At 43.3% G+C, this 26,780-nt stretch overlaps 1 protein-coding gene across 1 annotated transcript in view; it reads left to right on the forward strand.

Annotated features, from left to right (window-relative positions):
* Positions 1–25,693, forward strand: part of pcbp4 (poly(rC) binding protein 4) — a 62,259-nt gene extending 36,566 nt beyond the window's left edge. Inside the window, exons 9-13 of the mRNA XM_028576102.1 lie at positions 6,710–6,751; positions 6,847–6,925; positions 9,359–9,414; positions 18,976–19,145; positions 25,273–25,693. Of these exons, the coding sequence (XP_028431903.1) occupies positions 6,710–6,751; positions 6,847–6,925; positions 9,359–9,414; positions 18,976–19,145; positions 25,273–25,693 (768 nt within the window). The remainder of the gene's footprint in view (positions 1–6,709; positions 6,752–6,846; positions 6,926–9,358; positions 9,415–18,975; positions 19,146–25,272) is intronic.
* The last annotated feature ends 1,087 nt before the right edge of the window (positions 25,694–26,780 follow it).

Below are 26,780 nucleotides of genomic sequence, written 5' to 3' on the forward strand. Positions count from 1 at the left end.
TCTGAGATCTACCATATCAGCAGAGCAATCACATAATGCACAGCAGACTATGGTGCAGGTATAGATTCTTTTCTGAAATATAGTGACTTTATTCTTGTAATAGCCTATTATCACTTAGAGTGATAGTAAATGATAGGCTACAGGTGTGGTGACTCAGATATAATTAGAAAAGCAGATCTACAGGAGAATAAATAGATGAAAGCAATACAGAATGCCTGACAGCCTTACTGCTAAATATTCCATTATGTTTTTATATTTGGATTGTAATCTATGTTTCCCTTTACATAGCCTAAAGATATTTACAGCATAAATTGATTCAGAAAAAGGTAGAAATATTGGGTTGCCAGACCAGTTATGATTAGACCATATGTTGGTGCCATCTAAATTACATGCAAGCTAGAAACTAAAATGAACATACATTGGTACTCTAACGCTGACACAGCACTGTGGGGATCTGGCAATGAGATACTGGGGGGATGGGGGGGGCAAACTCAATCTTGCCTAGGGTAACCAAAGGGTTACAAAGGGTGTGTGTGTGTGTGTTGTGTTTGTGTATGCGTGTGTGCACACAAGTGTGTATGTGTGACTTGCGTGTGTGTGTGTGTGTGTGTGTGTGTGTGTGTGTGTGTGTGTGTGTGTGCGTGCGTGCGTGCGTGTGCACATTTGTGTGTATGTGTGACTTGCGTGTGTGCATGCGTGTGTGTATGCATGAGTGTGTATGTGTGACTTGCGTGTGTGTGTGTGTTTGTTGTGTTTGTGTATGCGTGTATGTGCACACAAGTGTGTATGTGTGACTTGCGCGTGTGTGTGTGCGTGTGCGCATTTCTGTGTACGACTTCTCCTTCTTCCTCTGTGTGTGTGTGTGTGTGTGTGTGCGTGTGGGTTACTTTTAATACTTTAACTACATTCTCCTGATGATACCTACAGACTTTTACTGACGTAACATTTTCGATGCAGGACTTTTACTGTAACAGAGTATTCTTACAGTGTGGTATTAGTACTTTTACTCAAGTAAAGGGTCTGAATACTTCTTCCAGCGCTGCAAATATCCCCGTTGACCTCCTCCCCCCCCCTCCCCTCCGTTACAAGCCGTCCTTGGGAATGATGGAATGATGGTTTGTCTCTGCTAGCTAATGTTAGCTCTGTCGCAGCGAGGCTAAACTGGGAAGGTGTGTGATTGAAAACAGAAGAGTTTGGGATAAGAGTGAGGTAGATCAGTGGTTCCCAACCTTTTGGGTCTGAAGTTCCCCCCGCAGCCCTGTTAGATGAATGCATTTACCCCTTTATTGATTCACAATGTGTGTTCTAAATGTATAACACTATACATTATATAAAAGTGGATATTGTACTTGTTAAATGTTGTCAACATTAAAGGTTCAATGTGTGGGAAATTCTCCCATCTAGCGTTGAGATCATATATCGCAATCAACTCTCTCGCACCACGCAGTTCAAAGTACGTATTACAGCTACGGTAGCCTTCACGCTTCAAAAAGCCGCTCTCTTGCTCTTTTCAATCTCCTTTTTCTTTTTCTGGGTGAAGAAGACTCCTGATCCTGAAATTTGGATTTTGAATACGTGTGGTCCTCCATGTTTCCTTCTTCCAATTTGCCAGGGCCGGGAAGCTACGATAGCCATTAGCAGCATTAGCAGCACCTGGGAGTTTATCATGTGACAGAGAAAACAGGAAAGGTGGAGCAGTATGTCCTGTATGTCCCTTACTGGCTAAGGTATTTCAAAATGGAGCATTTCATGCGAATGCAAATGTAAATGTAAAATTTCAAGCCAGTAGGAATACTTCGAATTGATGGTGGAGGTAAATATTCATGAAAAAGGACAAGTTGGTGAATGGGCAACACAGATTTAGATAATGAACAGCTAAACACGTTACACACTGGGACTTTAAGGTTAGTTTGGTCAGCAATCGTCCTACTGCTACTTGGAGTGAAGCTGAATATTTTAACCATTTATTCATTACCTTTTCAACCTTTTAGTGTAGTTTTGGCTTACTATTTCAACTGAGTCATTGCTTTTAGCTAACCATTTTAGCCACTTATGCAAGACTTATGGTTAATTATTTCTACCATTCATTAGAACCTTTGGCTACCTGTACATCTGTGCTCGCTTGCAACTAGTTTTACATAACTGCAGCATGTAAAGTTCTGGTGTTACAGCTGGCTTGTTCCCTCTAACCAGTACTCCCAGGACAACAAGACCTGGTTCCCGGGTGAAAGTCTTGTGTTTTCTCCTTAGCTCCTTCAGGACATGAACACCTGGTTCCTGGGTGAAAGTCTTGTGTTTTCTCCTTAACTTCTTCAGGACATGAGCTCCCCTCTTGAAAGCCCTGTGTTTTAGGAGCCAGACATCCCCCCCGACCTCCTCCCTCCTTAAGAGGATCTTCATGCTCTTATACAGCAGCAGTCAATGTGCTGCTGACAGTAATAAATACTAGAATACATACCCAATACAGAGCCTTACTTTTCACAGCTATACTGTATATACGAATGCTTTGTGAAAGCCTGCACACAGCCACACACACAAAAGTTAATCAAGAAAGAGTTCCTGACTATCACTGCAGATTAGCAGCTGGACAAAGCAGACAGGTTGACAGATGGGAGAACGGGCTAAAATACCGAAAAAAAGACAGACGACGTGGTAAAAAAACTAGAACAGAAGATCACTTTACTTCATCATGCTGACAGCTCTGCGTACAAGAGAGCCAACTTTAGATGAGTGTGTGTGTGTGTGTGTGTGTGTGTGTGTGTGTGTGTGTGTGTGTGTGTGTGTGTGTGTGGAGAGAGGAAAAATATTTTTAAGAGAAAGAGGGAGACGTGGAGGGGAGAGTGACAGACGAAGGGATGGAAGTAGGGTTAGTATAGAGTTAAGTAGTGCGAGGCGAATAATGCTTTTTATTCATTATTTAAGCTGATGTCAACGGAAAGTAGAGACAGAGTGAGAGAGGGAGGGAGGGAGGGAGAGAGGGAGGGAGAGAGACACACACAGAGAGAGATAAAGACATAGAGACAGACAGACAGAGAGAGGGAGAGAGAGACAGAGAGAGAGAGAGAGAGGGAGGGAGAGAGAGAGACAGAGAGTGAGGGAGAGAGAGAGAGAGAGAGAGAAGACAGATAGAGAGAGATAGGGAGAGAGAGAGAGGGAGGGAGAGAGAGAGAGGGAGGGAGAGTGAGGGAGAGAGAGAGAGCACAGCCTCTCATTAAAACTCCAGCTTTCAAGAAAGATGCTAAAGAAAATCATGCAATCCAAACACTGATCTGATGAGATGTTCCCAGTTTAACATTATTCAAATAAGTCACACAGCTTTGATGTAGTTACAATTTTTATTTAGACCAACAATTCTAGTTTTGTGTGTGGTTCAATTACAAAATAATGGTTAATCATTTGATTAATGGAGGCACATAGTAAAAACTGTCGCCAGCTGAACAGCTTCCCAAACCGAAGCCCTGTGTGTGTGTGTGTGTGTGTTTGTCGTCGCTCTGCTCCGCGCTCCGTTAACAAACCGATGAATAGTAACGGGAGCCGCGTGTCGTTAATTAACGTACAGATTATTAACATTTGAGTTTGAAAGGGTCATTATGATGCTTGATGTCGAGCTCCACCAGCCGCCATTAATACTGAACAACAGCGAGCGGATCCATTAAAACATCCAGACAGCGTACGGACAGTTTTAGATTGAATGCATTTAGAGAATACAGTAAATATGTGATATTATATATATATATATATATATATATATATATAATTGAGAATTTCTCTGTTAAGTCCGTCTGGCCAAGGGCCCGTTCAAGCCCATTTCCAATTTCTCCAAATCGAGGCACCAATCACAACCATTAAGGCGGGCTTTACACCAATCACAACCATTAAGGCGGGCTTTACACCAATCACAACCATTAAGGCGGGTTTTACACCAATCACAACCATTAAGGCGGGCTTTACACCAATCACAACCATTAAGGCGGGTCACAACCGTTGAGGCGGGCTTTACACCAATCACAACCGTTGAGGCGGGCTTTACGCCAATCACAACCGTTGAGGCGGGCTTTACGCCAATCACAACCGTTGAGGCGGGCTTTACGCCAATCACAACCGTTGAGGCGGGCTTTACACCAATTACAACCATTAAGGCGGGCTTTACGCCAATCACAACCGTTGAGACGGGCTTTACACCAATCACAAGCATTGAGGCGGGCTTTACGCCAATCACAACCGTTAAGGCGGGCTTTACACCAATCACAAGCATTGAGGCGGGCTTTACACCAATCACAACCGTTGAGGCGGGCTTTACACCAATCACAAGCATTGAGGCGGGCTTTACACCAATCACAACTGTTGAGGCGGGCTTTACACCAATCACAACCGTTGAGGTGGGCTCTACACCAATCGTTGGTCTGATTGGTTGAAGGACTATCCAATCACGCCCAGAGGCATTTGAGTGGCGTCCGTTTATAAATGGGCTGCGAATGAAGCTTCCCCCCCACTCTCAGTTCCAACTGAGAAGGGTCTGGGGTCAACCAGGCTAGTCAACACATTCATCAACAATGAAAATGAGTTGCAGCCCTTATCCTGAGCGGGAGTCCCGTGAGAAGACTCGGACGACATTTAAACAAAACATCAGAAAAACGCTAAAAATAAAGACTCCAAAAACGCTCAAAAAGCACTAAAAACGTCGGAAAATGAACATTTTGGAAAGAAAAACGACAAATGTTGAACAAAACGACAAATGGAGCGGAAAATGGAAAAAAAATCTTAATTTTTTGGGGGCTGTTTTTTGGGGGGAATTAAGCTATTTTTATGCAAAAAAAAAAAAAACGCTGTCTATGTCCCGGTCTTATGTTTTTATGTTTTGTTTTCTTGAGCGAGAGTCCCGTAAGAAGACTCGGGCGACATCCACACAAAACATGGAAGAAAGTCCCCCGAAAAAAAAAGTGCCAAAAGCATCAACAAAGTGCTTAAAATGTAAAAAAATAAATAAAACAACTGCACTCCCCACTCTTCTCTCCTCTGTGCCAATAAACTGAATATCTTGGAGTTGTGGACGACTGATCCACATTCTAGAGACCAAACAATCATCCATTCATCCAGAAAACAAGCCACAGACTCATCAACAATGAAAATTAATTGCAACCCTTTTCAGAAAGTTTATAAAACTCTTCACAAAAAGCACCACTGAGAGCAATTTTTGCGCAGTTCTAACTGATCTCCACTCCAACGCGTCTGATCCATTTTGCCTGCTGCGTCTCTGCTGTGTGCTGTAATAAGCCAGCGATGAATATTTATAAGGCATTGTTTTGTGTTAGCGGCTGCATGGGCCATTTACATTCAGGCATGTGATGTAGACTCTCCGGTCTGCCAGGGTGTATAAATATTTACCGCCGTATCTACAGATCAAGGAGAGGCATTACAATATGAAATAGGCCGAGCAAACCAAGGTCCATTTCTCCATTTCTCTTGTAGCGCCTGTGAGACGCCTATTTTTTTTTTTTTTTCCATCGTGGAATTTTTTCTTTCCTCCAAATCCCCGAGTTATCGTCAGGAGTCAGAGGGAGTCTGCAGCTCTGAAATCTGTTACATAAGGTGTACTGAACCTCAGGGGGAACACACAATCTCTCTGATGCACAGTCCTTTGCATGCATATACACACACACACACACACACACACACACACACACACACACACACACACACACACACACACACACACACACACACACACACACACACACAGACACACACACACACAGAGACACACACACACACACACACCTACCCTCCACACACATACACAGAGACACACACACACACACCTACCCTAGACACACACACACACACACACAGCACACACACTCCCCAACCCCACAGCAAAGAGTTCGTTCTCTTTGAAGTTTGGGGTTTTTGGACGGCCTCTAAAGACTCTTTAAATCCTGATCTTGGAGAGAGAAACACAGACGCTCTGACAAGGAGATACAGGACCAATAATCTCTCTGTGCATCGGAGCATTGGGAAACGTTAAAGGGTCGTTTGGGTATTTTTTTAACCTGGACCCTATTTTCCCATGCATGTCTATGCAATGTCAAAGTTCTGTTGTTGCTGCTGTCAGACTCAGATTCTTATTCTAAGTGTCTGACAACATTATGGGATGGATCCCTACAGAGATAGACCTTTTAGTTAAAGAGTAAGATCCTTTTTTTTTAACATGAAACAGCCCCGAAATCACCATCACCAAACTCCACCAGACTCCATGTAAATAATCAGGACTTTTAGCGTGTATAGAGCCAGCATATCTCCACCAGACTCCATGTAAATAATCAGGACTTTTAGCGTGTATAGAGCCAGCATATCTCCACATGTAAATGAGTGAATTAAGGGTTTATTTCAACCAAACCAGAGTGGTGATTGTTGGAACAGTGGAAAGATGAACCAAGACGGCTTTTGATTTATTTAGTTTCTGTCCACTGTGAATGAATTGTGTTTTACCATGATAAAGTGCTGCTTATTTACATGGAGTCTGGTGGAGTTTGGTTATCGTTTTATACAGGATCGTGTAAACAAGGATTTACCGCAGCCACCGGCAGGAGGGCCGTTCTCTAAGGGTTAAATGGAATAAAAATGTATTCCCTCTGCTACAGGAACATGCTGCATGGATACAAACGTCTTCACTTTAGTGACACTTATTTTCTTTCTTGTCGTATTTCAGACGTACGCAGTACAGAGTCACTACGGCATTCCACATTCAGAGGTAGAAAACACGCTTGACTTTTACTCTTATTCAGATCATGTTTTCTGTGATTGTGTTTTCATTCTCTTTTTTGTACGTCTCTGTTCATCTCTTAGTTAGCAAAGCTCCACCAGTTGTCAATGCAGCAGCAGGGCCTGGCCCCCATCAGCCAATCAGCGACACAGATTCTCTCTGGTAAGTACACACACACACACACACACACATGAAGATCTGAAGCGACAGGAAAAAAAACAAAGCCTGAAATATTGATTGATATTTGTGTGTGTGTGTGTGTGTGTGTGTGTGTGTGTGTGTGTGTGTGTGTGTGTGTGTGTGTGTGTGTGTGTGTGTGTGTGTGTGTGTGTGTGTGTGTTACACCTAGTAACAACAAACAAACAAAGCTAGCTAGCTACTGCTGGCTGATAACTTAAGGAAAAGTCTGCAGATTTTCTGTTCTGCCGTACGTGCAGATTAATTTCTCCAGTACCCGGAGGTCTGTGTGTACATGCAGGTAAATCTCCACTGGATGACTCTCTTCAGAAGGGCTGAGAATCAGCAACTTTCCCTGTTTAGAATTTAGCTTAGCACAGTGCCACAAAACCATAAACAACTTCCTCCCCAGCTCCACCCTCTCAAAAAAAGTTTCAAAAACCAAGATGCCGACGACCAAATTGCCAAACTCAAGGCTTCAAAACGGCCACAATCTACTGATGCTACATCTATCTTATCTTTTACAGTCCACAGCCAACACTTAACTTAGCAGCTAGCTATGAAGGGCCAGAGTTGAAGACGGGCTGAATCTCACTTCTCTTGAATTATATCCATGTTTTCCTTCACTTGCTTCCCTTCCTCTAAGCGTCTTAGCCCGTCCCACAGAGGAAGCACGGAAGAGACTCCTGCGAGGAGAAAGGCAACAAGGAAATGTGTTTTTAGGGAGATGAGACAGCCTTTCCTCTGAATCCTCACGTGAATTTGTCAGCTGTTTGGGCGGAGTTAGCAACGGCTTTCAGCTGCACGGCTTTCAGGAAGGCTGCTCTCTGTATCCTCGCTCATAGCTCCACAGAGATCCATCCTCACTCATAGCTCCTCAGAGATCCCTCCTCCATCCTCATTCATAGCTCCTCAGAGATCCATCCTCGCTCTTAGCTCCTCAGAGATCCCTCCTCCATCCTCTCTCATATCTCCTCAGAGATCCCTCCTCCATCCTCGCTCTTAGCTCCTCAGAGATCCCTCCTCAATCCTCACTCATAGCTCCTCAGAGATCCACCTCCATCCTTGCTCTTGTGTGTGTGTGTGTGTGTGTGTGTGCGCGCGTGTGTCTGACTTCCATGTCACTTTTCTGTCAGAGCTCTGCAGTATTATTTTCTTTTCCATCATCTCCTCTGACACAACCACTATACGGAGGGAAAAAAAATCACTTATTTCCATTTTCAGAAAAAAACAGAAGTGCACTTTCATCCAGTTTCATCATTCACTGCATCAAAAACACAGATGTGCTAATCAGACATGCTCTGAATTTATCTTTTAAGACACTCTTTCCTTTCTCTCATTGCTCATTTAGTAAGACACGGCAGTACATAATGAGATAATGAGCGTGTTGTAATCAGTTCTGTGTTATGATCCCTGATGCGGGGCTAACACGCTGACGCTTGTGGAACTTTGGCCTCCCTCCGTTAGATATCACGCTGCTGTGGAGAAGTGACCCTGCTGATTCACTGACAGGCAAAAATCAAAGGTGGAACAAAGCGGACAATTAGTTCTCATTGCTTGTGTTTTTTGTTAGTCTCAGACATGCAGCCGCATTTCAAAGTTTAAGAATAAAAGAAAAAAAAATGTCATCTTGCATGCACATACACACACACACACGCGCGTGTGCACGCAAGTCACACAAACACAAGCGCACACACAAGTCACACAGACACACATGCATGGAAGTCACACAGACATACGTGCGCGTGTGCACGTGAACACACACAAGCACACACACCTTTTTAGTTTGCCTCTGCCTCCCTTTTCACTTTCCTTCTCTTCATCGTCCTTATTTTTACTCTTTCCAACTTCCAGCCTGTTCAGTTGTCCGTGTGTGTCTGCTGTGACTGTGGAGGATTCATTCCATAAAAAATCAATTAATCACAATAATCTCTCTCTCTCTCTCTCTCTCTCTCTCTCTCTCTCTCTCTTTCCCTCGACGTAGAGACTTTCAAACAGCGTTGGTGTTATAGTGACATTCTCTGCTCTGTCAGAAATGGCGAGTTGTTTTTTGCACAAGCTTTTATTTTAAAAACTGTATGCACAGATAGCACTTTTTGATGAATTTGTAAAAAAGTAAAACATTGTAATTTAGTTTTCTGTCAACCTGGATCCTATTTTCCCACTTTTTTGTGTGTAAGTGACTGATGGGAACAACAATCTTTTAATTGGTCCAGTATTAAGCGAGACCGCTGCAGCCCTGTTTATGGCTGCCGGTTACAGCGTTCACGCTCAACACTGGACCAGTTTCAAAGATTGTTCCCATCAGTCACTGACACACAAAAACATGGGAAAACAAGTTAAGGTCCAAGTTGGAAAAAAACAAAGTTACCCTTTAAATAATAAAAAATAAAATCTCTCTCTTTTTCTCCCTTTTAGGAGGGGTGGACGCCAACTCCCAAACTACATCTCAGGAGCTCCTCATTCCAAACGACGTGAGTATACTGCACATGTACAGGATGAGAATATGAATCTGTTATCCAGATCTGGACATGAAACATTCCTTCAACACACACACACACACACACACACACACATGGGTGCACACACACAGACACACACACACGCACACATACCCACATGCCCACACATACATACACACATGTGGACAGAAACCCTTCATATTATACTTTAGAGATCATTGAGGGGCTGTCTTCATTCACAATGATGTCGAGTCAGTTACAAAGACAGAGGGGGAGGGGGGGACATGAATAAACCAAAAAAACAACACAGAGAAGCCAGCAACTCCACAGATCTCCTTTCAGGGCCGTGGTGGTGGAGTACAGCCAGAAATAGTGAGAGTTATGTTTAGGCACCAACAGGACTCGTTAGGTTTAGGAAAGAGATGCTAGGTTAGGTTACAACACTGCCGAGGAGCGACTCAGCATCTCCTGGGTCAAAGTATTTTGTTTTCGCGGTGAAATGAACGCCTCTCTAGCTTGAATGTTCTGTGTTTTATGTTGACACCACGTTGTGCTATTTAACCCTTGTGTTGTCTTCACGCCAACCATGCACTTGTTGTCCTCTCACGTCAAAATAGAAAATTAACACCTTTGTTGTCCCTTTTTTCAATGTTTTTGTCCCTTTTTATTTAAAATTTCTTTTTTTTAAGATTATTTTTTGGGCTTTTCCGCCTTTATTTTGATAGGACAGTTAGGTGAGAGAGAGGGGGGGGGAGACATGCAGGAAATCGTCACAGGTCGGATTCGAACCCTCAACCTCCGCGTCGAGGCATAAACCTCTCAGTATATGTGCGCCTGCTCTACCCACTGAGTTCTGTATACGCGCCACTCACCAACTTTTTACCACTACTGTTACCCTTAGTTTTGGAATTCATAGTCAATAAACCTCTTTTAAAGGAAATTATACCAAATTGGTTATTATAATTTTTTTTTCAAATGCTATAAAATTGAAGAAAGCACCCAAAATGTCATGAAAGTATAGTGATCATTAATTGTACTTGCGAAGAGCGTTCTAGGGAACCATCCATGTTATTTTTGGGTCCATCCATCCATCCATCCATCTTCGTCCGCTTATCCGGTGTCGGGTCGCGGGGGGAGCAGCTCCAGCAGGGGACCCCAAACTTCCCTTTCCCGAGCAACATTAACCAGCTCCGACTGGGGATCCTGAGCGTTCCCAGGCCAGGTTGGAGATATAATCCCTCCACCTAGTCCTGGGTCTTCCCCGAGGCCTCCTCCCAGCTGGACGTGCCTGGAACACCTCCCTAGGGAGGCGCCCAGGGGGCATCCTTACCAGATGCCCGAACCACCTCAACTGGCTCCTTTCGACGCAAAATTTTTGGGTCATTTGGTTAAAAAGAAACCCATATTTCTGTGACTGACTGTGAAGTCAGTTCATGTGTGAGAAAAAAACTGATCTTGAATCTTTTAGTCCTTGTTCTGATGCACCTGTAGCGTAGTGCCAGTAAAAAGCCATGTTATGTGCACATATTAAATATGGAAATCTTTGCTCTTTTTTTTTATTGAAACAAGCTGCCCTGCAGAGCAGCCAACGCCACGGCGCTATGACTGTTTTTTTTATTTGTCAGGCAGCGAAGCAGACAGTTCAGTGTCCCGCTCAAGGACGCCTGACATGTGATGGACGTGTTGACTGCTTCGGGGTCAGAGCGCTGACCTTTTGTTCATAAGACGCCCTGTCTCTCTCGCTGCTCGTCCCCCCCACCCCCCAGGGCGGTAACTCACCCTGTCAGTCTTCAGCTGTGCAGCGCTTCAAAGTCTCTCTGCTTCGACTGTGTTCCCACGCGTCAACGCAGCTCCTTCCAAAAGTCGCATTATTAGGCATCAACGCTGTTTACATGATTCAGCAAAATGACTCCTCGCCTACTAGCCTAGCATGTAGTCATGTGGTTATTGTGAGCATTCTAACTAGATTCAGCTTCGTTAGATCCAACTTTATTGTCATTGTGCAGAGAACAAGTACAAAGACAATGAAATGCAGTTTGCGTCCAACCAGAAGTGCAAAAAAAAATGCAGAAAACTGCAGTAAGATATACAAAATATAGACAGGACAAGACATATGGTGCAGTATACAGCTGGTTTACAGAAGGAGGTTTAGAGTACAGATGGCCCGATACCACTTTTTTGATTCCCGATACCGATTCTGATACCTGAACTTGCGTATCGGCCGATACCGAGAACCGATCCGATACCAGAGTGTCATATATTTCATTATGTTTTAACAGCTGTATACTACTATCCCTGTATGGATGTGATATGATTTCTATCTTTGTTGTCGGTCTGGCTCAGGTTAAACTCTTTGTAAAACATGAACAAACACAAACAATAAATGCCCCAGAACTTTATTTTATTCTCCAGTTTGACAGCAGTATCGGAGCCGATACCGATACTGGTATCGGTATCGGAACATCTCTAGTTTAGAGTAATATAAATTAAATATAAATGTGTGTTGGCAGTTACCTCATAAGAGCCGAATAAACATGGCTATGTAATATGAACAATGTATGAACAACATGTACAGATATGTGCAATGTAGCAGCAGTGACATTATAATAGTAGTAAGAGTAATATAGATCAATGCAGTGTATTAGCAGAATATCTTATAAGAAACTAATTAACCGTATACGGAGTGATTTTAGGGCAGCACCTGAAAAGCCTTCTCAGTTGCTGCGTGCAAATCCCTCCGCCCAAGTAGCAGAAGTAGCAGTGCTTTGCCTTTCTGAGAATATAGTTCCCAGTATGTATACGGTTAGAAGACGGCTGTGTGTCATGTGACCTTGTAATTTGTACACGCTGTGACTATACAAATCACAACATGTAAATTGGAACATGTTTGTGTTATTTTGTCACTTAGTGGGAGCAGTAGCTCCCACTAAGTTAGTGGGAGCTAGGCTAGATGGAGCCGGTTACCTCCAGGATCTGGGCTAAGCTAGGCTAGCGGTGGGGGTGAGATGAGAAGGGTATGTATGGACTTATCTAACTGTGGGGGACACGGGGAATAAGACAAAGTCCCAATAAGTATTTGGTCTGATTGTTGCTTTCAGAACGCTGCAGACCGGCGCGTTGTTTCAACTCATGCCTTAAGGTGCTCCATACAGTCAGGGGTTTTCACGAGACTAGAACTGCCCGGGAAGTTGTGGAACAGCTGGACTGTTTTCCTGCAACAACAAAGCACTCGCTATGTCTCCACTCTCTCTCTCTCTCTCTCTCTCTCTCTCTCTCTCTCTCTCTCTCTCTCTCTCTCTCTCTCTCTCTCCTGGGAAATAAAGCTGCCTTCATGTGCGGTCGGAAACGTTGAAATCTATAAACAATCTGACAGAAAACTGTGAAATATAAAGTCTACTTGTGCTTTGTTGGGGGGGTTTAAGAAAACAACAGGAAGTCACACAAATGGGACGTTTCATCGACCCCCACACACACACACACACACACACACACACACACGCACGCACGCACGCACACATATTGCCGGATGACTTCTTTTTCTGGGTGTGAATGCACCGTGACTGATACAGACAAACACAGTTGCTAAACAACGTTGTCTTAGTGTTGTTTACACGTTCCAGTTCAGGCTCCCTGAGGCTCACACACTTTCTCCTTCATTCTAACGACACACTATTGATGATTGCTCTGCAGGAACTCACGCACTTACATTCAGGCAACCTTTCCTCACACGCACACACACACACACACACACAGACACACACACACACACACACTGCTTCTTTATGGATGAGTCTGTAGCTCAATGAAGGACAGACAGATGTGTGAGCTATGTAACCAACCCCTCTGCAGGTGCTGTCACCTCTCAGGTATACATTAAGCCCCATCACCTTCATCATCACCATCACGGCTTCCGTTCATGTTGTTGTTGTTGTGGTTATACAGTGTAGGGACTCGCAGACACACACACACACATCAAAAATACGGTTCATGCATGTTTACATTTGGCCGACCTGAGAAGAATAAGACACAAAAGCAAAGAGCAGAGAGGCTGTGTGTGTGTGTGTGTGTGTGTGTGTGTGTGTGTGTGTGTGTGTGTGTGTGTGTGTGTGTGTGTGTGTGTGTGAGTCATAGAGCAGGGCCAAGCAGAGCAGCTTAATGACATCCTATAGCTCACAGTCAGAGATTTAACAACAGCCCTGTCTGTCTCTCTCTGTCTCTCTCTAACTCTCTCTCTAACTCTCTCTCTAACTCTCTCTCTAACTCTCTCTCTCTCTCCTTCAGTAAACCTTTCCAAATTACAAGGGCAGCAGGGGATCGCCCAAAAATAGCCCTCGTTCCGTCGTCTTCCCTTTCCTCCTCTCCTCTCCAGCTTCAAGCTGACTTTTACCCAACAGCCCTTTCCATAAAGCTGCTCAGAGGGAGGGGGGGGGACACACCGAGTACAGCATCCGTTAAAAAAGCTCACATCTCCAGAGCAGTCAACCTTTGCAGAAAGCGTAAAAGCCAAAGCTTGTTTTTGTCTCCCAGCGAGGGCCCGCCGCCGTTCTTTCCTCGTGGTAAAACGTGGGTTAAGTCGAGACTTCTATGTGTAGCTTCAGTGTTCCTTAAACGTTTGAAGTACGTTTCATTTCTTAAACCCAATATCACAAATTGGTTTCAGAAGGCTTTTTTTTTTTAAAGGAACGACATCCTACATTCAGACAACTTTATCCCTGTGTGGAAAAAAAACACAGCACTCTTTTCCAAAAACATTTCTGTGAGCATCTCAAACCAGAGACTTTCCCTCTGAAGCCTGAAAACTGACAGAGACTTCTTGGCAGCGCTGGAAGAAGTATTCAGATCCTTTACTGCAGTAAAAGTACTAATACCACACTGTGAAAATACTCTGTTACAGTAAAGAACTGCGATGAAGATGTTACTTCAGTAAAAGTCTGTTAAGTAACTAGTAACTAAAGCTGTAACAGATGAATGTAGTGGAGTAACTAAAGTAACTAGTAACTAAAGCTGGAACAGATGAATGTAGCGGAGTAACTAAAGTCCAATATTTCTCTCTGAAATGTAGCGGAGTAGAAGTAGAAAGTGGCATGAAAAGAAAAGTGTGTAAGGGTGTGTGTGTGTGCGTGTGTGTATGCTTGTGTGTCTGTGTGTATACAAGTGTGTGTGTGTGTGTGTGTGAGCACGTGTGTACGCATGCTTGTGTGTATGTGTGTGTGTGTCTGTGTGTATACTTTAAATGTGTTTGTGTGCGTGCGTGCACATGTGTACGCGTGCGTGTGTGTATTTGCATGTGTATGTGTGTTTGCGTGTGTGTGTGTGTGTGTGTGTTGTGTATGCGTGTGTGTGTGTGTGTGTGTGTGAAGAAAAGACTCAAGTAAAGTACCTCAACATTTGTACTTGTGTGTAAATCTGAACCAGAGAACGTAACGGTTGCGGCTTTAAACACGTCATCCTAGTTTGGTATAAAAGCTACTAAAGTACCCCCCACCCCCCCCCCCAACCTGCCTCATTACGAGGACATTTGGCGCTCTTATAATTCCTCATCTCACCTGCTCCCCCAACCGTAAAGGTGAGTCGTAATGGCTGCTTGAACAGACGAATGACCTATGGCAGCGTTTTTCGTCTTTAATGTTTTTTACACTCATAAACAAACTGTATTTACCTGTGTATGTACTGTATGTATGTGTGTGTGTGTGCGTGTGTGTGTGTGTGTGTGTGTGTGTGTGTGTGTGTGTGTGTGCTCCTGCAGTTTATGATCCAACGAGGCCGTTTGAGGCCGTTTGTGAGGTCGATCGGCAGCTAAAGGTATATTTCGCACAAATTGTTCCGACCTGGATGTTGTCAGCCGCCACTTAGTCTCCCGTCTCCCACCTCCCACAGTGTCATTATAGCTACCACACACACACACACACAAACACACACTTACATTATCAGAGCCCTTTCCAGGAATACCTCGCTATAGCACACAGAGCAGATCTACATCAGTTGGCCGGATGACTAGCAGGGAAAGGAATGTTTGTGGTGCAGAGAAAGAGAGGGAGAGAGGGAGAGAGAGGAAAAACTACAATAAAGATTATTGAGAGAGTTAAAGCGGCAGATTCAGGGTCGCAGTGAAGGAATGAAAGCGACTGACTGAAGGATGCCGAATCAGAGGAGACAAACGGTGGATCTGGGTCAGAAGGGGATAAAAGAAAAAAAGAACAGAGAAAGTGAAAAGGCTGAGTGGAGTTGAGTAGTGTCGGCTGCTGCAATGCTTGCAACGCAGACCTTTCCTTCAGAGATGCCTAATAACAGAGTAGAGGGAGGCTGCGACTGTGTGTGTTGTATAGAGCTGTATAAATGCAGTGTGTTTCATCCTCCGCTTCCAAAATTACGAGATGGCAGCGCCACTTTTGTACAGAGGGAGGAAAAGTGGAGACGCGTCGTCCATCTTTAGATAGTCTTTGGATGCATCTAACTGCCTGTAATGTTTTGTAAATGTCTCCTTTCATTTGGATAACGTTGTCTCCTGGATGGCTGTGAACGTCCATGTCCGACGCGTCTCTATCTACAGCATTTCTTCTGGTTCCATTTCTCATGATCACAAACTAATTATGTCCTCATTAGTAGCTCATTAATAACTTCCCTATAAATGCAAAATAGAAGTATTATTACATTATTGTCTCTTAATTTTCTTATCAGGTAAAATAAATAAATAATGAGGTATAAATCATGAAGTTATTTAATACAGCGTGATACGTGTCGGACTAATGAGCCATGCAGAGGGTTAATTATCTCATTCTTCACACCTTACGGCGATCAGTAAAATATGCCACTGTTGTTATTTTTTAATTGGATTACATTCCCGGTGTTGACAAGGCAACTGCTCATTATCTCCCCTCTCACTTCCTCTCGTAGCCTTAAACCCTCGTGTTGTCTTCCATTCGACCATGCATCGTCCTCCCTGGTCAAAACTGAAAATCACTTCTTTTTTTTAATCTCTTTTGGCACTTTTTTCAATGTTTTTATTTTTATTTGTGGGGCATTTCTGCCTTTATTGGATAGGAAAGCTGAGATATGAAAGCGGAGAGAGAGTGTGGAAGACATGCGGGAAAACCGTTGGAGTCAAACCCTGGACCTTCTGCTTCGAGGAATAAACCTCTGCATATGTGCGCCCGCTCTACCAACTGAGCTAACCGGCCACATTTAAAAAAAATTTTTTTATGTTTTTGGCACTTTTTTGACGTTTGACTCTTCTTTTCACTACCATGTATAAACACCACCAACACAAAGTCATTACTAGATTTACACTTATGTTTGGAATTCGTGGTCAATACTAGCCTCGTGAGACCGTCCTGATCTGGCGAGCTCCAGTTTTCCACTCACAGATCAGTCTGGCATCTTGATGGTCGGTCATTGCCAAATGACCGACCAATCAGCGTTGGTTTTGAGACGGGTTTAGATGTGACGCAACGAGAAGCGACTGTTAGTCTAAACAACATGGCGGCTTCCACAGATGAGATGAGTGTAGCTATCGCAGCAAGTTTTATCTGAATTAAAAAGTATTCCTTTATTGAAAGAAGAGCAAAAAACGGCACTGGAGTCTTTTCTTGGAGGAAAATATGTTTTTGCTCTTCTCCCGACTGGTTTCGGCAAGAGTTTGATCTGATTGGTTAATTTGGCCCGTCTATCACCAACATAGGTGGTGATAGACAGATGGTTTATACAATCAGCTAACCAGGATTTTCGCCCCTTTCCCAAAAGTTCTCCAACGGAAAGTTCCCAGATGGATATGCCGAGCAAATGGGAAGTGACCCATCTGGCAGAGTCAGGTTAGGTCAATACACCTCATTTATAGCAAACCATATCTATTCTTGAGTTAAAAAGCAGAAATGATGATTTCTTTTTAGACTAACATTTAAGGAAGGATAATCACAGAAGGGCATAATGTCAATGTTCAGTCAGGATACTGTTTGTTTTCAAATGCTAAAAAAAATTAACAAAACACAAAATTCAATGAAAGTAGATTGTTGTCTTTAATATATCTTCAGTGGTCCTGGGTATCCTTGGATAATGAAAATATTCTAACAAATGTGAATGCCTCGAAACAGCTGATAAGTTTTAGGAAGAGCGAGAATCTAGAAGTCTTCCTGACAGAATTTACGCTGAGCTTCCTTAAGTATACTGTAAGTTAACTCTGGACTTCTCGTTTAATCGCGATTAAATATTTAATCGATTGACAGCCCTAAAAAATAAAATGCACGCACAAGTTTCTTTCTGCAGCTCTAAATGTAACCTCGACACGCAGGAGGAGGGTGCCAGCCTGCTGACCCATTACCTTTTACAAAAACAAAAGGTAACGAGACGTATTTACGGGCTGAACTGACGCCGAGATAAGCACAGGGACTATCTGTCTATTGTTGCTGTGACATCTACTGCATAAACCAAACGCAAACACCCCCCCCGCCTCCCCCGCTGGGACGAGTATAGAACCACTGACAGGCGGATGAGTCAGAGTTCAACACCTGCCGCTGTTCCCTATTCTCAGACCGACTTGGACAAATAACGAGAGGATGAAAAATAAAACGGAGAGAGTCGGGGGTGGAGGTGTGGGTTCAAAAGTAAGTTTAATGACAAAGTGCTGTCCAGAAAAAACAGCAGATTAACAACAATGAAGTCAAATACAAAAAAAAACAGAGGTATCATAAAACACCTGAGAAAATAAATATAAAACATATACACTGTAAACCCGAACGTTCAAAGTACTTAACTAGATTAAGTAGTGTATACTCAAAGTTTTAGAAAAAGTTCTACTAACTTACTTGCTGGGTTGCTGGAGTGATTGGCCAGGATGTCAAGATCATCATCAGTGTTTCCTTTAGGGGTTTTTATTTTATTTTATTTTTTTATTTTTTTAGCAGTGGGGTCAGGTCTATCTTTAGAATGTGTCAGCAGCAGTTTGTTTCATATCAACTTTGGACAATTGCCCTTTTTTCAGCGTTCTTACTTCCTGGAAATGGTCCGAGGTGGTGGTCTGGATAATCGGAAGTACATTTCCAAGATAATTGCCTGAATCCTTCGTCCCCCCCCCTCCTTTCAACTCAGGACAGCACCACTTCTCACAACTACCGATAGGATTGGAACTGACACGTAACCGCGATTCCCGGTGGAGCTCTCTGCACTGGTGGTGGATGTCGTTGATGCACTTGCATCATTAGGTTTTGCTTTTTTAATAACAAATCTGTCCATTTTAGTCTTACTCGGATTACCTAATGCACATGCACGCACTGTATAGTGGGGGGATGGAGGGGAGTCACTAAAGAGGCGTTTTCATCCGAGAGACGCTGTGATTGGTGGATAGGATATGGAGCAGAGGACTGACAGCGACATAACCAATCGCACTATGACAGACGCTTCACTTAGCACCAACTGCAATGTTTAATTTTAAATGAATGGAGCCTAATGGCAGTCTGGCACACGTGGGGGCTCAGTATTTTCCGTGGGTGCTCGAGCTCCGGAGCACCCACGGTATCGGTGCCTATGGTACAAGTGGATGTCTCTAACACCTGACCCTCTCCATCTCGTCCTCCCCCACAGCTGATTGGCTCCATCATTGGTCGCCAGGGCACCAAGATAAACGAGATCCGGCAGGTGTCGGGGGCTCAGATCAAGATCGGCAGTCAGATCGACAGCACCAGTGACCGCCACGTCACCATCACCGGCACACCGATCGCCATCAACCTGGCTCAGTACCTGATCACTTCATGGTAAGCTTCAAATAACAAAGACAGGGAAGTATCTAGAAAGCACTTCTTGTTGGAGTTAGTTTTCCATTTTAAAGGGTAACTCTGGGTTCTTTGCTATGTTTTTCTGTCTAAGTGACTGATGGGAACAACAATCTTTGACATTGGTCCAGTATAAAGCGAGATCGCTGCAGTTGGCAGCGGCGAAACAAGCTACAATGTAAGTTGATAGGGTTATTGTAATGTAACGTTAATGGACAATCGCGCACCTTCAGTCAGCGTCCACTAAAAGTTCTGTTTTTGCCACTGACAGGCTCAGATTATATTTATAAGTGTCTGACAACATTATAGAAAGGATCCCTACAGAGATAGACCTTTTAGTTAAAGAGTAAGATCCTTTTTTTAAACATAAAAACATCCGCGAAATTGCGTTCGCTAAAGCAACCAGTCTCCATGTAAATAAACAGTAATTTAATCATCGTAAAACACACTTCATTCAGTGGACAGAAACAAAATAAAACTACCAAAAGCCGTCTTGGTTCATCTTTCCACTGTTCCAACAATCACCACTCTGGTTTGGTTGACATAATCCCTTAATTCACCCATTTACATGTGGAGATATGCTGGCTCTATACACGCTAAAAGTCCTGATTATTTACATGGAGTCTGGTGTAGTTTGGTGATGGTGATTTTGGGGCAGTTTTATGTTATACAAAAAGGATCTTACTCTTTAACTAAAAGGTCTATCTCTGTAGGGATCCTTTCCATAATGTTGTCAGACACTTAGAATAATAATCTGAGTCTGTCAGCGGCAAAAACAGAACTTTTAGTGGACACTAAGTGACGTTAAACATTAGTCCTGTAGGGTTACATTACAGCCCGGTTCACAGCTGCTGGTTACAGCGTTCTCGCTCAATACTGGACCAGTTTCAAAGATTGTTGTTCCCATCAGTCACTTACACACAAGAACATGGGAAAATAGGGTCCAGTTTAAAACAAAAAAGTTACCCTTCAAACCAGGCTGAGATTTCGCTCTCATTAACTTCACTCGCTTCTCCAGGAACGGAGGCTCTTGCTCCTCTGCCTCCTCGGTAGGTGTTTGCTTTTAACTTGAACTTCTTTTAATGAACACCCAGAAGAGATGGTTGAGATTACAGATGAGAAGAACTCTGTCAAGCTTTTCCTCCCCCAAAAATCATTATGTTCAGTCATTTTATGCACTGAGAAAAAACTCAGAAAACTGGACTAATTCAAAGCCACAAACTTTTAAGAGTGTCGGAGTCTGTGTCTGCTTCAGAGTAAATCTTCATATTTATAATGCTACTGCCCTGCATGCACTAAATAGTTGCACTGTTGAATTATCAAATAAGTCAGAGAGCCAAATGATCTTATGTCGCGTTATCACTGTCTGCTCGACTCAGCTCACTTTTTTGCTACCAGTACTTTTCTCTTTTTGTTTTCAACTGCGTAGAGATGGTAGGAATGCACCGAATCCAGATTTTTGGGGTTCGGCCGAATACCGAATCCACTGGTTGAGATTGTGCTGACTCCTCCTCCCATCCTCAGTCCATGAACTTAGCAAACACATGAATGAAGTAAACAGGGACTTTTTACCTGAAGTTGCTGCATTCTGGCTGCTGTCTGGAGATTCCTTCATGCACAACTCGTATTCTTTCAGATGTTTCAGACCAGATGTTGTAACAGCGGCCATGTTGTGTATTGTTTAGGGTCCTCGCCACCACCAGACCAATCAGCATTGCTGATAGAACATGTAGCTGGACTTGAATGGCCTTTTGACTGAAAGTACTGCCAAACAACAACTTTTTCTGCTCACCAGAGCAGAATTGCCCATTAACTTACATAGTAGCTTGTTTCTCCGCTGCCGACAGCAGTGATCTCGCTTAATACTGGACCAATGTCAAAGATTGTTGTTCCCATCAGTCACTTAGACACAAAAACATGGGAAAATAGGTTGAAAAAAACCAAGTTATCCAATATGTGCAGTTGAATGCCTCTTAAAACAACGGCAGCAAAGAAAATGTGGATTTTTATTTCATTTTGGGTTAAGTGGAGCAACAGTACAGCACAGGTGCACTCCTCATATGGTACATCTGGAGGATGTACCGCGTGAGACGCAGCCATCTAATCAGGCTCTCCATGTGAGAGACATGAGACAGACTGCCAGGCAAGTTCACACCACCATGAATATGCAAATTCATGATTGGACTTGGGATGGAATTGATATTTCACTTAAAGCTCTTTCTGCCGCCGACCGCAGGGAGAATAGGCTAGGCACACACACAGACACACACACACACACACACACACACACACACACACACACACACACACACACACACACACGCGCAGCAAGACAGACGCTGGATGTTCGGATGGGTCAGCCTCATTCACTCTGAAATGTCAGGTCAGGGAGGGTGAGAGACTGATGCTGAAGTATCAATGACAAATCCACTCTTTTCCATTATGTTTTTTCTTTCTCTCTTCAGTCAGTCAACAGACAGATAAGACTTCCTGTCGAAGGTTATTCCGTCTCTTCTCTCTCCGTCTGACCACAGAGCAGCAGATTAATACTAGAAACCAGGGCTTAATTTGAGCCAGAACATCCGGCAACTCCTGTGTCCTGTGTCACTATGAAAAATGTATCTCCTAAATGAAAAAAATAAATTACTGTTTGTGTAGAGTTCAATGTTGTTATCTGTCTTGTTAGTCTTTATTCCCCATTGAAGTTCCACAAAAATCTTGTGTTTTGCATTTTCAATGCGTTTTGAGGTGAATTTTCAGGGTAAGACAGAGGGGGGAAAGGGGGGGAGAGAGGGAAGACAGAGGGGGGAGAGGGGGGGAGAGAGGGAAGACAGAGGGGTAGAGGGACAGAGTTTTTTTTTTTTTTTTTTTTTTTTTTTTCCGACCCAACCCCCGTTTTGAGTCCCTTTTCCGTCCCCTTCCTCTTTCTCTGTGGGTTCTAACCTCCGGTGGATTTGTGAGGACTATGGTTAACTGCTCCTCAGATCTCTGCAGGGTAAATCCAGACAGCTAGCTAGACTATCTGTCCAATCGGAGTTTTCTGTTGCACGACTAAAACTAGTTTTGAACGTCCACATGTTCCACCAAAACAAGTTCCTTCCTGAGACTATTTAGCAGAGACACCGTGGCTCCGTCCGGAGCTCAGCCCCGCCCAAGATGATTGTGATTGGTTTAAAGAAATGGCAATAAACCAGAGCATGTTGTTCTCCCATCCAGGAATGCTGTGTGGACTAGCCACAGCGCTGTGGAGGAAGGTCTGGCAATGCGAGACTAAACACTTGTTGTTCTTTTTCTACACTTGTCTCAACGTTTTTGTCGGTTTTATTGAAAACATTTTGTCACTTTTTTGGCGTTTTTTTAATTATGTTTTGGTCAATTTTTTTTAAAAAGATTTGTTTGGTCATTTTTTTCAGCGTTTTTTTAGCTTTTTTCAACGTTCTTTTGTCATTTGTAAACGGGTCAAATTTGACCCGAGGATAACAGTAGGGTTCATACTAGATCAATGTCAGAGATTGTTGTTCCCATCAGTCACTTAGACACACAAACATAGAATAATGGGGTCCATGTTGTAAAAAAAAAAAAACGAAGTTACCCATTAACCTTTCCTGTCCAGTGGTGTCTGGCTTGATGAAGAGCTGTACCAGTTTCATCCTTCTTCCCCTCTCGATCACCAGTCTCACTGTCTTTAAACTCAGGGGACACAGTAAATATTTCCCCTTTATTTCCCCTTTATGCACCTGAAAGTAAGATGTGATCTACATCTGAGTATCTTATCTTGAGAAGGAAATCCACGGACCACATCTGGCTCACTTTCATATCTCTGCCAGGCGTAAATGACATCTGTAAAGGTTAGCCCAAAACAAGAACTGAAAAGGTCACCAAACACTCATTTAACCCTTGTGTTGTCTTCCCGTCGACCATGCAACGTTTTTTTTTTTTTTTTTTTTCTGGGTCAAAATTTCGAATTCCACTTTTTTTGGTGACGTTTTTTGTCACTTTAAAAAAAAAAAAAAATCTCACTTTTTCCTGATGTTTTTGTCACTTTTTGAGACTTTTTGTTCACTTTTTGTTTCAATTTATTTTGTCACAAATTTCTAGGGCTGCTCCCTCTTAGTCTGATGTTTCTTTCTCTCACTTTTTCAAATTTTTTTGTCACTTTTTTTTAACAAGTTTTTGTCACTTTTGGTGAGGTTTTTGATGGTTTTTTTTGTCACTTTTTACCGATTTGTAAAAAGCAGCTCGAGACGCGCCTGAGACGCGTGCCTGCTAGAAATAGAACCGACGCCTATTTTTCACGCGAGACGCGAGCGTGTTGGAAGCGTTTCCAGGCAAAATATGTTTATATGTCATTTAGACACAAATACATATTAACAAATGACATGTTGATATTTGAAAGCCTCTAGGTTTTGATATAAATGCAGATAGGCCTATATGAATGTAATTTTTTTTTAATCGATTTTCTAATATTGCACCTGTCAATATAGAACGAAATATTCTGTAACCTATTTTGTTGTCAATACTGCCGACGTTGTCTTTGCTGTAATCAGATCAGTATATATTTATGTTTAACTTGGTATTTCATTTTATCAATGGGAAACATCCATGTGTCCAGACAGGGCTAGCAGCAGCAGCACGGCTTCAGACACCTTTCTGGTGTGTAAAGACAGACAAAATCCACGCAGCTGACACGCAACAGAAACGCCACGCTCACGTCACGCCTGCAGTGTGTAACCGGTCTAAGACTCGAGATTCAGTACTTTATTGCCATGCAACTAAGTTGCTAGGAATTTGCTACAGTGTGCTCATTACAAAAAAAAACAACACACAAAGCATTCATAGCAGGACAGTCAATACAAATGCATATCATTTAACCCATGATAAATATGTTTTAAACAGGGATGCACTGAATCCAGGATTCAGATTTGCCTGAATATTGGGCTTTTTGATGGGGTTGGGTTTCTGCTGAACCTTAGAATTTTTTCCCAGGGAACCGAACCCTACACTTGCATTACGCGCGCTACGCTGGTCGCCGTAATGACGCTGCCGTTGATTACGGGAAGGTGTTTACGTAGGTGTGGAAATGGAACTGGTGAGCAGAAAAAGTGTTGTTTGGTGGTACTTTCAGTCAAAAGAAGGCCATTTAAGTCCAGCTACATGCTCAATCTGTTCAATGCTGATTGGTCTGGTGGTGGCGAGGACCCCAAACTGTACACAACATGGCTACTGTTACAACATCTGGTCTGAAACATCTGAAAGAATACGAGTTGTGCATGAAGGAATCTCCAGACAGCAGCCAGAATGCAGCAACTTCAGGTACGGCAAAGGAAGGACAGTCACTGTTTACTTCATTCATGTGTTTACTGGGTTCATGGACGGTATTCAGTTTCGGCAGAATCTTAACCAGTGACTTTGGTATTCGGCCAAACCCCAAAAAATCTGGATTCGGTGCATCGCTAGTTTAAAAAAAGTAAAGTGCCAGTGCTGAAGGGCACCCTACAAGTCTGTGCACTCATTGAGCTGTTGTCCATTTCTGTGGTTGAAACAATGATGTTAAATGTTACATTCCTTGATATCTATTTCACTTAGAATATGAACCCCAAAGACATAAAAGACACGAGCAGGAGAATGTTGACCTGGACGGGGGACTTTATAGCTCTCCAAAAGAGTAGCTCAGTTTTTTGGGGGGTTTTCCTTTTCTGCTTCTGTTTCCTGTTTTTGAATCATCTGTGACAAAGCTTCCATCCTAATGTCTATCTACACCGGTTGTGTTCCCTCCTCCCCTAAGCCCCCTCCCAAGCCATCACCCCAACTTATACAGCACACCCCCCATCCGTACAGCGAACTCCCCTACAGTAATCTGTTGCAACCTCCAGCAAAACACACCTGTCTTATTATGATTTTAGTTCTGTCAAACTTCCTTGGTTTTCCTTTCATTTGTTTTACTCTCCAAAATATCCTGTTTGCTTTCGGTTTGGTTTAGGTTTAACATGTTTTTGATTTAACCCTCTAACCCTTCTCCATCCAAAACTCCCTCTCCGTTACCCCTCTCCTCCCTCCACCCTCCGTCTCTTCCCTCCACCTCCCTCCCTCCCTCCCTCCCTCCGTCCAGTTTAGAGACCGCCAAATCCACTGCCCAGTCCTCCTCCATGCCGTCTCCCGTTGACCTGACCATGAGCTTCACCCAGCCCGCCCCCCCCGCCTCCTCCTCCTCCTCCCCCCTGGCAGCGATGGGCGCTGCTCTGCCCCATGCTCAAATGCTGGGCGCTCCCTACGCCCTCCCCCTCTCCAGCCTCCTGGGAATGAAATCATTCCCTTACCTGGCACTCTCCACCCCTCCCGCCTCAGCAGCGGCGGCGGCAGCAGCAGGTATCGGGGCGCCCATGTTGCCGGGCTCGATGCAGACGGCGGCGGGCGTTCCCGTTCAGGCTCACGCGGCTGCGGCGGCGGCCCTGGCGTCCTACACGGCTAAGATCTCCTCCTCGGCCAATGGGATGAAGAAGCCGGAGAGACAGAAGTTTGCGCCGTACTAACGGCGGGCGAGGGAAGGAGTTAGCATCGCTGAGGTAGCTTCCGGGAACCAGGCTGGTTTCTTTTTTTTTTTTTAGATGGAAGGGCAGTTTTTATTTTTTATTTTTTATTTTTCATTCTTTCTTTCTTTCATTCTTCTTTCTTCCTCTGCCTCTCCATCTCTTATTCCTTTCTTCTTGCTCAAAAATGCCAAAGGGGGATCATTGGAGTGTGTGTGATGTCAGATGTGAAAAGTGCAGCAACACATAAGGTTTTTTCATGGGTAAGTCGCACTGAACTTGCCATGATCACTGCCATAAGTGGACCAAAAAGGTGCCAGTACACTAATTCAGCAGTTCCATGACATGACCACTGCATATGTCTTGGATATATTTATATGCATACGTATATATCTTGTAGGGGAGACCATGAATAGTTGACGATTCGATCTAAGGAGCCACTATTATGTAGATACCTTCAAGTAAAGTGTTACCGGACAAGTTCGTTTGGGTTAAAATAGCGGCCCCCTTAAGATATACTCCCGGGACATGAACACCTGTTTCCTGGGTGAAAGTCTTGTGTTTTCTCCTTAACTTCTTCAGGACATGAACTCTGTTCCCTGGCTTTAAAGTCCTATTTTTTAGGAGCCAAACATCCCCCCCGACCTCCTCCCTACGAGGATCCTTATGCTCTTACACAGCAGCAGTCAATGTTAGGTGACTGTCATAAATACTAGAATACATACCAAATACAGAGCTTTAGTTTTCATAAGGCAAGGCAAGGCAGCTTTATTTATATAGCACATTTCAGCAACAGGGCAATTTAAAGTGCTTTACATAAAACATTAAAGAGCAGTTAGAAAACAATTAAAAAACAATAAACAAATTAAAAACATTAAAAGACAAGAATAAAATTGATAGTGCAGTATAAGAATAAAAGTTACGGTGAAGTATAAGAAATTAAAGTTAATAAAATAGATTATTTAAAGAAAAGCAACATCAAAAAGATAGGTCTTTAGCTTAGATTTAAAAGAACTGAGAGTTGCAGCGGACCTACAGGTTTCTGGGAGTTTGTTCCAGATATGTGGAGCATAAAAACTGAACGCTGCTT

This window comes from Perca flavescens, chromosome 4 (assembly GCF_004354835.1).
Source record: "Perca flavescens isolate YP-PL-M2 chromosome 4, PFLA_1.0, whole genome shotgun sequence".
Lineage (NCBI taxonomy): Eukaryota > Metazoa > Chordata > Actinopteri > Perciformes > Percidae > Perca > Perca flavescens.